This window comes from Leuciscus leuciscus (genome assembly GCF_965113295.1).
Source record: "Leuciscus leuciscus genome assembly, chromosome: 6".
NCBI lineage: Eukaryota > Metazoa > Chordata > Actinopteri > Cypriniformes > Leuciscidae > Leuciscus > Leuciscus leuciscus.
Window position 1 is genome coordinate 17,577,330 of NC_138730.1, and position 13,465 is coordinate 17,590,794.

Below are 13,465 nucleotides of genomic sequence, written 5' to 3' on the forward strand. Positions count from 1 at the left end.
GCCGACTTTTTGGGACTTCAGCTTATTCACCGTATCCCCCAGAGTTAGATAAGTCCATACATACCCTTTTCATCTCTGTGCGTGCCGTAACTCTGTCTGACGCACCCACCTTTAGCCTAGCTTAGCACAAAGACTGGAGGTAAACAGCTCCAGCTAGCATACTGCTCCCAATAAGTGACAAAATAACACCAACATTTTCCTATTTACATGTTGTGATTTGTATAGTCACAGCGTGTACGAATAACAAGGTCACATGAGAGACAGCCATCGTCTAACCGTATACACACTGGGAACTATATTCTCAGAAGGCGAAGCACTGCTACTTCTGTGGAGTGATTTACTCCAACTCTGAGCGAACTCTCTGCTCCTCACCACGGGGCTTCTCAGGTGCTGCGAGCAAATCACTCTGCAGAAGTAGCAGTGCTTCGCCTTCTGAGAATATAGTTCCCAGTATGTATACGGTTAGAAGATGGCTGTGTCTCATGTGGCCTTGTTATTTGTACAGGTAAAGCAGATTCCGCCATAGTCGTTGCCTGTATTGCATAGCGTGTACATGAATGTGGGGTTGGAGGAACCAATATTAGGGGTGTGTTCCTTTTGGGTAGGGTGTTTGTTTTGGTGATTTCAAATATCAGTAGTGTTTACCAGAAATCACTTACTTCACCTTTAATGCCTCCTTCAGGCTAAATTATTTTAATGAAACATTATAATGTATAGAATAAAAATGGATATTCATTTAGAGATTTGTTAAAGATAACATTTAACAGTTAGCCATTACCTTATGTCCCTAAGAAAATCTCTTTACATTTTTATTTATAAAAAATAAAAAATTCTGTTCTTAAAATGTTCCAAATAGCAACTTCAGCTTAGCGGTTTACACCCTATTTAAAGGGATAGTTCACTTTGAAATTAATTTTTGGTATGTTTTAGCTTACCTCAAGGGCATCCAAGATGTAGGTGTCTTTGTTTCCGCAGTAGTTTCAATTTTGATATTTTTAGGTCAAACCGTTCTTGTCTGTCAGTCATATAATGCAGGTCGATGGTCACGGTCTCAAAGAGCATGCACAGAGTCCAAATTAAAACAATTCCCCGTCGTCCAAATTAAACAATTCCCCATCGTAAGTACACATTGATGGCCTAAGACACGAAACGAGCGGTTTGTGTGAGAAAACGAACAGTATTTATATCGTATCATTTATATGACGTGTACGCAGACTGGTGCATAGATATATACACTAGATGTCGCCTTAAAGACATTCGTTCTAATGAACTGCCGTAGACAAGGCGACGTCTAGTGTGTATATATCTATGCACCAGTCTGCGCACACGTCAGATCAGATCACTTGGACATGGCTGTGTTCAAGAGGTAAAAACGATATAAATACGGTTCGTTTTCTCACACAAACCGCTCGTTTCGTGTCTTAGGCCATCAATGTGTACTTACGATGGGGAATTGTTTAATTTGGACGACGGGGAATTGTTTTAATTTGGACTCTGTGCTTGTTTTTTGAGACCGTGACCATAGACCTGCATTATATGACTGACAGACAAGAACGGTTTGACCTAAAAATATCCAAATTGAAACTACTGCGGAAACAAAGACACCTACATCTTGGATGCCCTTGAGGTAAGCTAAAACATACCAAAAATGTATTTCAAAGTGAATTATCCCTTTAAATTAGTCTGCAAACTAATTTCTGATGTTTAGTCATAAGACTAGTCAATCAAGTATGTTCAAACTTGAAAAATACTTAGTTTCAGATTTACATGAATCTTCCGTTGCTGATATATTGATCTATGCTGCATGGCATGGCTGGTGTTCTAAACCTGAGTCTCGATTTCTCCCCTACAGAGTGGCGCTTTAGTCAACAGTTACAGAGGGACGGGTGGCATTTTTGAAGTATGCTGGAACTCCACTGGTGACAAAGTGGGCGCGAGTGCATCAGACGGATCGGTGAGTTTCTGTGGTGCAAAGCAAAGATATGAAGATACAGCGTAAATTAAACAATATATGCGTATTTTAGTGTTTTCTGAGCGGATTGTTTCACGGTAAATGCAGCTCCAGACAAACCATCTTCCTGTACTTGTAATGAGAAGTGCTTATCAAGAAAAGATAAACTTTAAGAACTCCTTACCGTTTTGTCAAAATAAGAGATATTGATATTATAAGAGATAAGATATTGATTTGAAAACTAAGGCAGCCAATACATTTCAGTATTGTAATTTTATAGTTGTAATGTGTAAAAAATTTGCTCGCATGCTTTGATAATAATAGCTTTGTAGGACTATACTTTTTGATAATTGGTCCAAAAAAAATTGTCCTGGCTTGTATTTTTTAAAATTAATTAATAAAATAATTGAATTTTAACTAAAAAGTCTAACAATACAATTATACAAAAAACTCATTTAAAAATAAGAAATTAATCATTATAAAAAATAAAATAAAAAGTCTGATACGGTTTTTGGCTAAATACACTTTTATATATGCAGCTTATAATATGCAGCTCCATACACTTTAATAATAGTAATTTCCAGGTCTGGAAAAGTATGAAAAAATATTTGTCTTTCCAGACTATTGCCCCATTCAGTTTTCTAAAATATAAAATATAAAATTTAGAATTTGCAGTGTGATACAACATCAGACCACAGTTAAAGTATCAGTCACGTGTCAGAGGTAAATATATGCAGGTTAAGCGTTTTAGGTTTCTCTCATCATGTAAGTGTTTGCATCACTTTGAGAAAACCAGAAAATATATATATATATTTTTTGACTTTTATTTACCAAAAATAATGCTGTATGAACCATTTATGTTAAATATGGTCTAAAAAATCATTGGAAGGAATTGGATTGGAAATTTGAGTCTGGAAAAGTGGAATTTTGAAATTGAAAATGCATAGGAACTAGGGATGTGACGGTGAGGATATTTTCCCACCGGTTAATCGACGTGGAATTAAATCTGACTCCTGCTTCTGATCTGTGCTGCGACTCCCGTTCGGCTCACGATTTATTAAGCAGACGCGCTCAGTTTTTAATTGTTGTGTCTGTGTTCTCTTAACGGAACTAAATGATTTTATTTAAACGTATATATATATATTCAAATTGACGTGGGGGGTGGTACCGTCAACACTGACTATTGTTGCAAGCAAGCCTTGTAAGGAAGGAAACCTGTTTAAGGTAGCTGTAAACGGCCAAATGTTTCCTTTCAGAAATGTTATGACATGAAACAGAAACTGCATGGGGAAACGGTATCAACACCCCACTCACTATTGCATGTGAGTGTTTTGAAAACATTAGCATAATAAAATCATTTATTTACAGTTTGTGATGCAGCTGCTGTCAGATACAATACTGCTGCTTCATCTTTCAATAACAGTTTCTTTGTGAACTCTCCTTTACACTGTGCCTCATTTTCATAACTGAATGCTCCAAACAAACATCTAAGCAAACATCTAACATTTCATCACACCATAGGCCACAACACGCGTCGATAATCACAATCAGTGTGAGAAAATGTTAGCCGTTGAGTGACTGAATGGCCTATGTTGTGATGATGTAAAACTATGTGTGACCCGTGCTGGCAAAATGAGTCGCAATGAGGTTTTTCATAAAAAAATAAAAAAATAACTTCAAAATGATGTATAGTAATGATGAAAAATGACTGAGCTACACCCATTCGAAGTCGATAGTCAGCAAAGTCAATTTTGAGAAAATCGAGTTCTGAAGGTTCCAGAACAAAATCACCTAGCAATCATACCTGGAAATCCCTGGTAATAACACAGAATTTGGCACACACCAAGTCAAAACCAAATATCTATAGGAAAAATATATATTCAACTTTTTTTTTTTTATGATACCACAATTGTTTGATTAACATTGATGAAACAGACAGCCTATATATTCAGACCTACAGTACCGCACGGATCTCTACACATCTCTTACAGCTAAACATTCACTTAAAGGCAGGGTAGGCAGGTTTTTTCAAAACAAACTTTTTCCCAAATTTGTTTAAACTGTCTTTATATACCAATTAGGGACGGGACGATTACCGGTTTCACTATAAACCACGATAAAATGTACTGACGGTTAGTATTATCGTTCAAATTTTAATTATCATTAAAACCGTGTTTGATTATCGCGATTTTAATAACTCACTGTAAATCCTGTCCAGACAGCAACAGTCTGACGCAGTGCGCAATGTTGGGTTTTTTTTTATTCGAGAAGGAATGGCGGAAGGCAGTGGCCGTGCTCGGGAGATTTTTCCCTTTTAAGAGGACCAAATCTGAGGTGTGGTCATATTTTGGCATTTACAAAAGTCCTGAGTGAAACTTAATCGAGGATGCTCTCTACAATAGGGGAGAAACACTTCAAATCTGCCGAGTCGTCTTGTGTGACCATCACCCACTGTTTATAGTAGGGATGCACCGATACCAGTATCGGGTATCGGGCCGATACTGAGCTCATGTACTCGTACTCGTACTCGTAAAAATGCCCCGATACCAACAACCGATACCAGGCAGCGTGTGTACGGTGTTTGTGTCCAGACAAAGAAACACTGACAACAGAAATTATAATGGGGATAAAAAAAGAAGGCTGTCTATGAGGTAAATATATCTTATTAGTGAAATATTAAACAGAATATAGTAACGCCTGTGGTGCGCAGTGGATTGAGCGCGCAAGCGGCACAGACGCGCGAGCTGGTCGAGCGCATCAGACGTCAGTGGAAAGTTTGTAGTTCAGTCGGATGTCAATGGCAAAGAAAGTAAAACGAGGCATGTAGCTTATTATTAACGTTAACTGACCAGAGAGAGAGAGAGAGAGAGAGAGAGAGAGAGAGAGAGAGCACTTCTGTTGAATGCTCTTGATTGCTGATCGTTCACTCAGCACGTGTTATTTGGATTAAAACTAAATCGTATATGTAAGTTAAACATGAACTGTTACCTTATTTATGTTTAACGAGTGGTTGCCTACATTATTACAGGACATTTGCAGGTCAAGAAGTTATATGAACTTCAAACATCCAAAGCGCGCGCCCCGAAAACCATCGCCTCAGACAGCGCGCGATACTGAATGGAAGTCTTTCACGTCTTGCGCTTGTACGGATGAATTCATTTTTCACTGTTGGCGAGTATCCTAGTAAACAAAGTCTGTTATATCTCAAGTGAACGTAGACCGTAAATTGTCTCTGGTATAATTCAAATGGGGTCCGTGCGTTCGGTCTTAAAGGTGCAGCAGTTTAATTAATCTGCTGCTGTGTTTTAATGTTAATCAAACAAAGAACAAATAAATTACTCACTGCTCTTGACTAAATAGGCTACCTTTTTTTAACTTTACAAAAAGATCCATCTATATTTAATTTATACAGTAATGAATATGCAGTGCATTAAATATATAGTTGATGAACAAATTAAGTTTAAATTTAATAAACAAATAATATGATTGATATGCTTTTGGTTTCTCTACCAATACATTTAAAAAATTACAAATGCATGAATTAAAAATTAATTGAAAATTTAAAATACAGGTATCGGTTATGGTATCGGTATCGGCGAGTACCAAAAATGAAAGTATCGGTATCGGACTCGGTCTGGAAAAAGTGGTATCGGTGCATCCCTAGTTTATAGCGAACGCAAGGCAACTTTGACTTCAATACCAAAACTACGTCTGGGAAATAATTGGGCACAAAATTTTGTTTTGAGTTGAAATATTGTATCTCAATCACTTGAAATAAACGTGAAGCTTCCGCGAAGAAAAGACTATCTACACTTATTACACCGATTTTTTTTTTTATCACACAATTACGGGGACATATTGAAATGAGATTGTTTTAAATCTTACCTGTTTATAAATCCATTTTGTACAGCGTACAAAACAATCGTCCAAAAACGGAGACGCAAGACGGCAAGTTGTATTTGAATGAAATGAGAGAGCGCGTCCGTTGCGATACATGGATGTGCGCCGTTATAATGCGTTGCTATTGACGACGGTCATTATAAGGAAGGAAATGCCACAGAATATAATCTTGCTTAAAAAAGTGCATAGAGCTGCTGTTTTATTTGTTGTTTGTTGATTTTCAAATATTAAACTGTTTTTAGTGTGAGCATCAGTTCTTTTGGAACATTTTCATCTCGTTTTAACAAAACCGTGATAATATTGATAATCACGGTAATTTTGGTCACTATAATCGTGATATGAAATTTTCATACCGTCCCATCCCTAATACCAATACATAATTAAAATGTAAGTACTCTGAACAAGAGAGTATAAAAATCGAGTGTCTGTAGTCCTCTCAGGGCTGCAATAAACAGCTACTTATTTCCATTCACTCCCCCCCCTTCCTTCTGGACTCCTTCCAAAGCCACGCCCCCAAAACACATGAACGCGCGATGCCGACCGCTCAGCTGGAGGACGCGTTTGCCAGCGCCGAGCGGAGAGGAGCGCAGTGCATGTAGTGACATCATGTCAGAATCACATGTAATAAAATACCTAACTTTATTAGGTTTCCGTGCCTCTTCCCCTCCTCGAGTCAAACGGGTGCGCGCATGTGGGCAGCTCCTGTAGCAGCAGGGGTGGTAGCCATGGTAGCGAGGGAGAGTGACAGTCGCCCAGCCAATCATGTAAATAAGTAGCTGTGTTTATTGCAGCCCTGAGAGGACTACAGACACTCGATTTTTATGAGTACTTACATTTTAATTATGTATTGGTATATAAAGACAGTTTAAACAAATTTGGGGGAAAGTTTTTTAGAAAAAACCTGCCTACCCTGCCTTTAAGACATAACAGATAATGTTTGCGTAAAATACTCGCCAACACAGGTATTTTGAAATAGGCTACTGTTATTATGTGTGGACTATATGTGTATATCGGGATCATGCACTGTCTGATGCGCCTGAGCGCACGCTGCGGATCTGTCAGTCAGCGCGAGCAAGATCGTTTTGTTTACATCAGCAAGAGTTTGAAAATCACATTTCATTGGTTCAGACTAATGCCACTGAGAATTCGCTATTAGTATTCCCAAAGCTGGAATGCTGCGCTTTAAAACGATGCCAATCTTGTGCAGAAAGGAAGCGCCAGTCGTCGAGAAGCGAGCAGAGAAAAACGGTCATTTTCATGGACAAAGGAAAGGTGCTCCTCTCAGAAAACATACAAATAAAGATACGTTTAGCTGCTAGACGTTTAATCGCTATTTGGAGCATTGGGGTCGCTAGACGAGGGCTTACTGAAAACCTTATATTCTACAGAAATGAAAATTGTTCTCGGTTTGCCTGTTGCTCGTAATGAGCCTGTGCGCATTCCGACTACATTTGCCAGCACGGGTCACATTTGTCAATGTCTTGCTCTAGACTCTAGAGAGACAGTCATATGCAAATTAATTTGCTTGTGTGACGCAATTATTTTCATAAACGAAAACTGAAACTAAAACTATTGGTCAAAAAACATTTTCATAAACTGAAATAAAATAGAGATGTCAATTTTTCAACATGAATGAAAAATTAAGCTAACAACAGTTACTGGAAAACTAACTGAAATAAAATAATTATGATTATAAAATAAAAATAAACTATTATTTATTTTTTGATAACTAATAAGCTCTCATCCTGCAGCCTACCAGAAAATCACGTTTTTCCATTCCATTGCGCTACTTAATTTTTTTATGTACAGTTACATGCTAGACGGACATGTAGCCTATGACCGTTGCGCTCGCGTCTTTTGCAGCGTCTCGCGCGTGACACTACAGTACTTTCTAAAACACGTGGCATTCAAGTCAAAAGATGCGTCTCGACACCCCTTCCGCTGCCTGTGTCTCACGCTTTTCAAATCAAAAACGATTTGTGTGAAACAGCCCTAATGTGTGACCTACCTTAATTCCAAGTAAGATAAACCATCTCATGTGAAACTTCCCGCAACAACAAACAACATAGCTACCACAAACATTAGACAGGATATCACACTGAGCAGAAAACGGAAAGAGAGAGAGAGAGAGAAAAGCACATCTAGCCGACAAATAGACATACATTTGTCAGAGTAGAAGTAAACTAAAAGTCTGGTCTGAATTGAACACATGAATATGAGTATATAATATTAAAAGATACAATAGACAAAAAGCATAAATGGATCAATACAAGAATAATACGTTTGAACGGATCAATCATAGAAATAACCATAAAAGAATAATCATAATCAATAATCATATGCATTTCTTTTTCTTATACACCACGTTTAACAAGATTTCATCTTTAATATGAATGAGTTTGAGTCATTTTTACTTTTATACTTTTAAGCTGCATTTGTTTGGTTCTTTTTTCAATCTCAAACAATCATTTTATTTTTATTATTAAGAGGTTCGTACAAGAGTGTAAACTGTACACTGTAACCGCAAACTCTGCTGAAATGAAAGGTGGTCTTTAAACGGAAGTGTTCCCTTAACTCTGCTAAACTATAATTACTTAAACTAAAACTAAAATCTATAAAAGCTAAATAGAAATGTGTTCACTAAATAAAACTAACAAAACCATTAATGAAACGAACTAAAACTAAACTGAAATGTCTAGGAAATTTGAAACCGATATTAAAATAAAAACTTTTAAAAATGCAAAACTATATTACCGTTGGGTCACAGATTCTGCAATATCAAAGCAAGCTGGTTTTAGAGCTTGACTGAATAAATGCTGTTTATAATGAGTTAATGTTGTAAGCTCTGAAACTTGCAGGATGTTTTAATGGTACAAAGACCTCGTTTGTCAAGATCAATGCAAATTTGATTTCTCATGTCATGTCCCCTTTAAATACCCTTTTTTATGTTGCAGTGAAATATTACAATAGTGATATTTTGTATTTTATTTAGCGATTTTTATTTAATAAGTAACATGTTATTATTGTAATTGTTGTTTTATAGCCATAATGATACACAATCACAAAATTTTGGTCCAAATTGTGCAGCCCTAAAAAACAAGCACAACGAACCTGGATAAAAAATAAAAAAAATCTCCAAATTGTGCTGCTCTAATTTTTAGGAGGTGTAACATTTACCTTAAGGAATACCTTCACTGCCCGTTGTTCATAATACGTTTTCTTCCCCCATCTCAGGTTTGTGTATTAGACCTAAGGAAATGACACTGCCTATGGGAAGCCATGGACCGACTTTGAATGTGTGCATAGCCAAATTTACCGACTGTCCCTGTCCCATCATCCACTGCTGTAGTCCACGCGTGAGGTGCCAGACCAGCTCCATCACAACACGGACCCGTGACGCTTCAGACAAGGACTGTTATATACAGACTCGCTCGACACCGCATGTGCACACACACACACACACACACCTCATTAGTTCCTGTGTTCATCATTCCAAACCCAGAAGGCGGAGGTCCACGCCGCTGTCGTGCGCATATTGCACACGTCAGCACTCCCAACGGTGGTTTAGGCCAAACTGCATGAGCTAAAGAGCAGAATATGGCCACCTCGTGGCTGTATGATATTGACAATTCAGAGTATTGGCACTGTATGTTTAGTGGCTCTGTGACTTTTGGAAACTGTTCTCCAAAAAAATTTGCTCAAGGAATTATTATTTTTTTTTTCTGCCAAACTTTGAGATAATTTGACACTTTCTTCTTCTATCTTTTTTTTTTTAAAGAGTTCTACGAGTACAGAACGCCTATTAAATTACTCAACTATATTTTCTAATGCGAATGCCCTGTGTTATTTTGTACAACCTATGCAACTTTGTGATAAGACAAAACTGAACTTGCAGCGCAGACATGGGTAAACGCCTGTACGGTTAAAACGTCTGATGGGCCAACCCTAAAAACACGACGGCACATTCGCTCTCACTGTTCTGTTGTAGAAAACTATAGCTATCAGGTTATTCGTTCCTTTTGTTGATTCCAGCGATTTTTCCTTTCACCTTCCTCGGCTCACTTAAAAATGTTCCTCCGATTTGATGCTCTTTTTTTTAGCGCTGCGTATTGCTGTCATTTCCTGCTTTTCTATAGAGGTTTGAGCTTGGTATGTGTGTGACTGTATCAGCCTTAGTTTATGGCTTCACGCGAGAGACAGAATTATGGGTCGGTGCGGTTTGGTTTTTATTCACTTTCAGTCAGTCAGCTTATTCATTCAATTCAGTAGTCCAAAGTCAGGTTGAGGTGGTGCCGTTTTGCTAACTTTTCGTTTGTTTGTGAATGGAAGCGTCCATGTGGATGCTCCGGTTATAAAGGATTGATTTTAACGTAAACTCTGTTGACTTTTGGATTTCTCGCAGCATGGTTTCGTCGGGGTAACGGCACATTGGTTTAGAGTTTGCTTGACGCTGTCACGTGTCTTTATAAAATACCATTAGACAGTCAATAGTCCAGAGAAGCAGCTTTTACCCAGCATACTCATGTCACCTCTCAGCACTTTAGACCTACTCCCATGAAATCCTATGAGCACTTAAAACATCTTTTATCTTTTTGGACTGAAATTACTTGAGTGACATTAAACATTTACTTGAATGAACCAGATAATTATTAGAGGATGAGGCGGCTGGTTTAAACTAATGAAATAGTTTGTTTTTGTTTTTATATACATATATAATAGTCCAAAATGCTAACAAATGCCTTTCTTTCCCCATGGATCAACTATAATCTGTATCCCCCTCCTAAGAATATCCTGATTTTTTTTCTTTTTTTTTTAAAGAGATGAGTATTTTGAAGCTTGCTCTAATATAATCAACAAGTAGATTGTACGAAAATGTGCTATTTATTATATTGTCTATGACAGTGGAATGGGATTTTATAATGTTTTAATTTTAAAGAGATTTACCTTTTACAGTGTGTGTGCGCAAGCGTTTGCTTCTCTCGGTCCTCAACACCTAGCACTCGGCTTGCTGTGTCCCACAACCCTTTGAAATTTTGTACTTTAAAATCTTTTGTAATTCTAATGTTGTTTTTAGCGCTCAGCAAAAGCACGTACATGGGCATATCAGAACGTCTTGGACCATGCAAATACTTGTTCAGTGATTTTTGTCTCACTTTAGATCATCTTTAATCAATTTTTTTCCCCTCTTTCTCTCTCTCCTTTTTTTCTTTCTTTTTTTTCTTTCTATTTTGCTCACTCTCCAGCAGAAATCACTTACTGCGATGTTGATTTGACTATTGTGATTTGAGTCTGATCAAATGAAAAGTCCAGAATAAAATATATTTTGATAGTAGTGTTTTCTCTGTGCTTTTGAACACTGCCTTCCTGAGTCGTCAAGAACATGAGCATTAAAGTCTGCCTTTGTTGATAATTTTAACTCCTTTAAAACTCATCTTTGATCACCAAAAATTACATAGTTAAACGGTTTTGTCGTGTGAAAAACATTTCTTCATGCCTTAACCCACTGAATCCCAATTTTTTATACATTTTTTTCAGAGATGACATATATGTATTTGTATGGTATTTGTAAGGATATTAAACAGTCCATGTCAATTATGTAAAAAGATTATTGAAAAGTCCATGAAAAAATGGGTTTTATGTCTGGTCACAAATGTGACCGGTAGTAGAACACAGGGAGTGCAGGGGCCTGTTTCAGATAGGAGGTTAAGTGAAAACTCTTGAGTATGTCAACCCTGAAATGAGGGAAACTCTGAGTTTTCTGTTTCAGAATGGGAGGTATGTTAAACCTGAGAAAGCAGAGTAAGTCAAGCCTGTTTCGGAAAGAGAGGTAACTTATACTCAGAGTCAGTTACCATGGTAACTTACTCTGTGAACCTAACCTGGTCGGGAGCAGGTTTTCTTCAGTAAACCCAGAGTTTCTTTCGGTCTCCTCCCCTTTTTAAAGAGGAAGTGGTGTTTAAAGGGTAACTAAACCCCTGGTCAGAGCCTGACTCCACCCACTGGCAATATTTGAAAAATGCTAGAAAAGTAGGCAGAGCCCAGTGGAGAGGGGGCGTGCATCTGTGACGTATCTCTCTGTAGGCAAGGGCGTGGTTAGCTGGTACCCTCTGACATCAGAGGGTACCACAACTTCCAATAGGAAAATTCAACTGCAGTAGCCACTGTTCAACCTGAAGAGGGCAGCACTCAGACGTTTTTACACCATATTTTGTAAAATTAAAACACTTTAAACACAAATGTAAAAAAAACTACTTGAATCAATGAACAGCACTAATAAAGCCCCATCCTTACAGATCATTAACTAAAAAAAGTTGGTTTAGGGTTTAGTTACCCTTTAAACACCTCATTCATTCTTTCAGTACATTTTTATTAATAAAATTAATTTTAATAAATTTTTTTTTAAATAAGATGAAGTCTATATAACTCATTAACTGGCAACTGAAAACACAGTAGTAGATTAGAGTTACATAATGTAGTTCTAAACAAATTCTACAGAATTAAACTGTGGCATTTACTGGAAATCACTGAACTGTTCATCTGTGCTCCAGAAGTTGCTGGACCGTCCTCCTGCTGTTCTTCCACACTCTGAGGGCGGGGGGAGAGATAAGAATACCCGTTTATACTTAGATTTAAACTTAGATTTAGACTTAGATTCTATAGGCTACTCCACATAAAAATGTGAAAAAATCTGAATGTGTAGATTGTTTGATAGACACATAATGTTAACATTACTTCTGTAGGCCTCTCTGTGGCAGCAGAAACTCTTTATCCCCATGTGATGAGCTTTTGCTTGAGTACATACACTTTATAACACTATTTGTCCTAATTTCTGGTGTATTGAGTAGGCGACTTACAACTGCCTGGGGTTCTGTTGGGACAGGAGGCTCCAAAAGACAGATATTACCATCAGAATCTGTTGGGACCAACAAAAATCCTAACCCAAAGTAAAATAAATGGAAATATCAAAAATAGCCTATATAAAAAATAACACATGTAAAACTCTTACATTTTATGAAGGCGCTTGGATCTTTGGGACTGGCTCTGAAGTCCGTCCAGGAATTCCCTCAGCTGTAAATGCTGCTGCACTGCTAGACACTGGATGCTTTAGTTATTTAATATGTCACATGTTTGTAAAGTCAGGTAGCCTACACCCATGATATGCTCAAGCCTTACTTGACTGAATTATGTTTTTATATTTAAATTTCAGCTGCTGCCATGTTCTTTTAATGCCTGCAGGATTGCCCCTACATGGAAATTAAAATTAGGTTGAATAACATACTGTTCTTCCAGTTTCACCTCTGATATTATAACAGTTGGGCAAGTTACTTGTAACTATGACATCTTCAACAGTGTAATTAGATTAATGTAATAATGACTATCTTTAGAAATTATTGGTCTACTTATTACTAATTACTAAATCCCATATCAACCTCAACCACTTAAACAATACAAGGAGAGACAAGAAACAGCACTTTTAATGCTTTCAAATAAACAATATACAATTGCATGAATTCTTCTTGAATTGACCAAAGTGTGTAGAGGGAGAAGGTTACATAAAAAATACAACTTTTAAAAATGTATGTTAAAAAGCCTATACAGAATTGTTCTATAGTC

General features: G+C 37.3%; 1 protein-coding gene across 2 annotated transcripts in view; it reads left to right on the plus strand.

Annotated features, from left to right (window-relative positions):
* Positions 1 to 11,183, plus strand: part of tbl1xr1b (TBL1X/Y related 1b) — a 37,764-nt gene extending 26,581 nt beyond the window's left edge. For both annotated transcript variants that reach the window (XM_082171761.1, XM_082171762.1), the window contains 2 exons: positions 1,853 to 1,954; positions 9,086 to 11,183. In XM_082171761.1, coding sequence (XP_082027887.1) covers positions 1,853 to 1,954; positions 9,086 to 9,112 — 129 coding nt within the window. In that variant the 3' untranslated portion in view covers positions 9,113 to 11,183. The remainder of the gene's footprint in view (positions 1 to 1,852; positions 1,955 to 9,085) is intronic.
* The last annotated feature ends 2,282 nt before the right edge of the window (positions 11,184 to 13,465 follow it).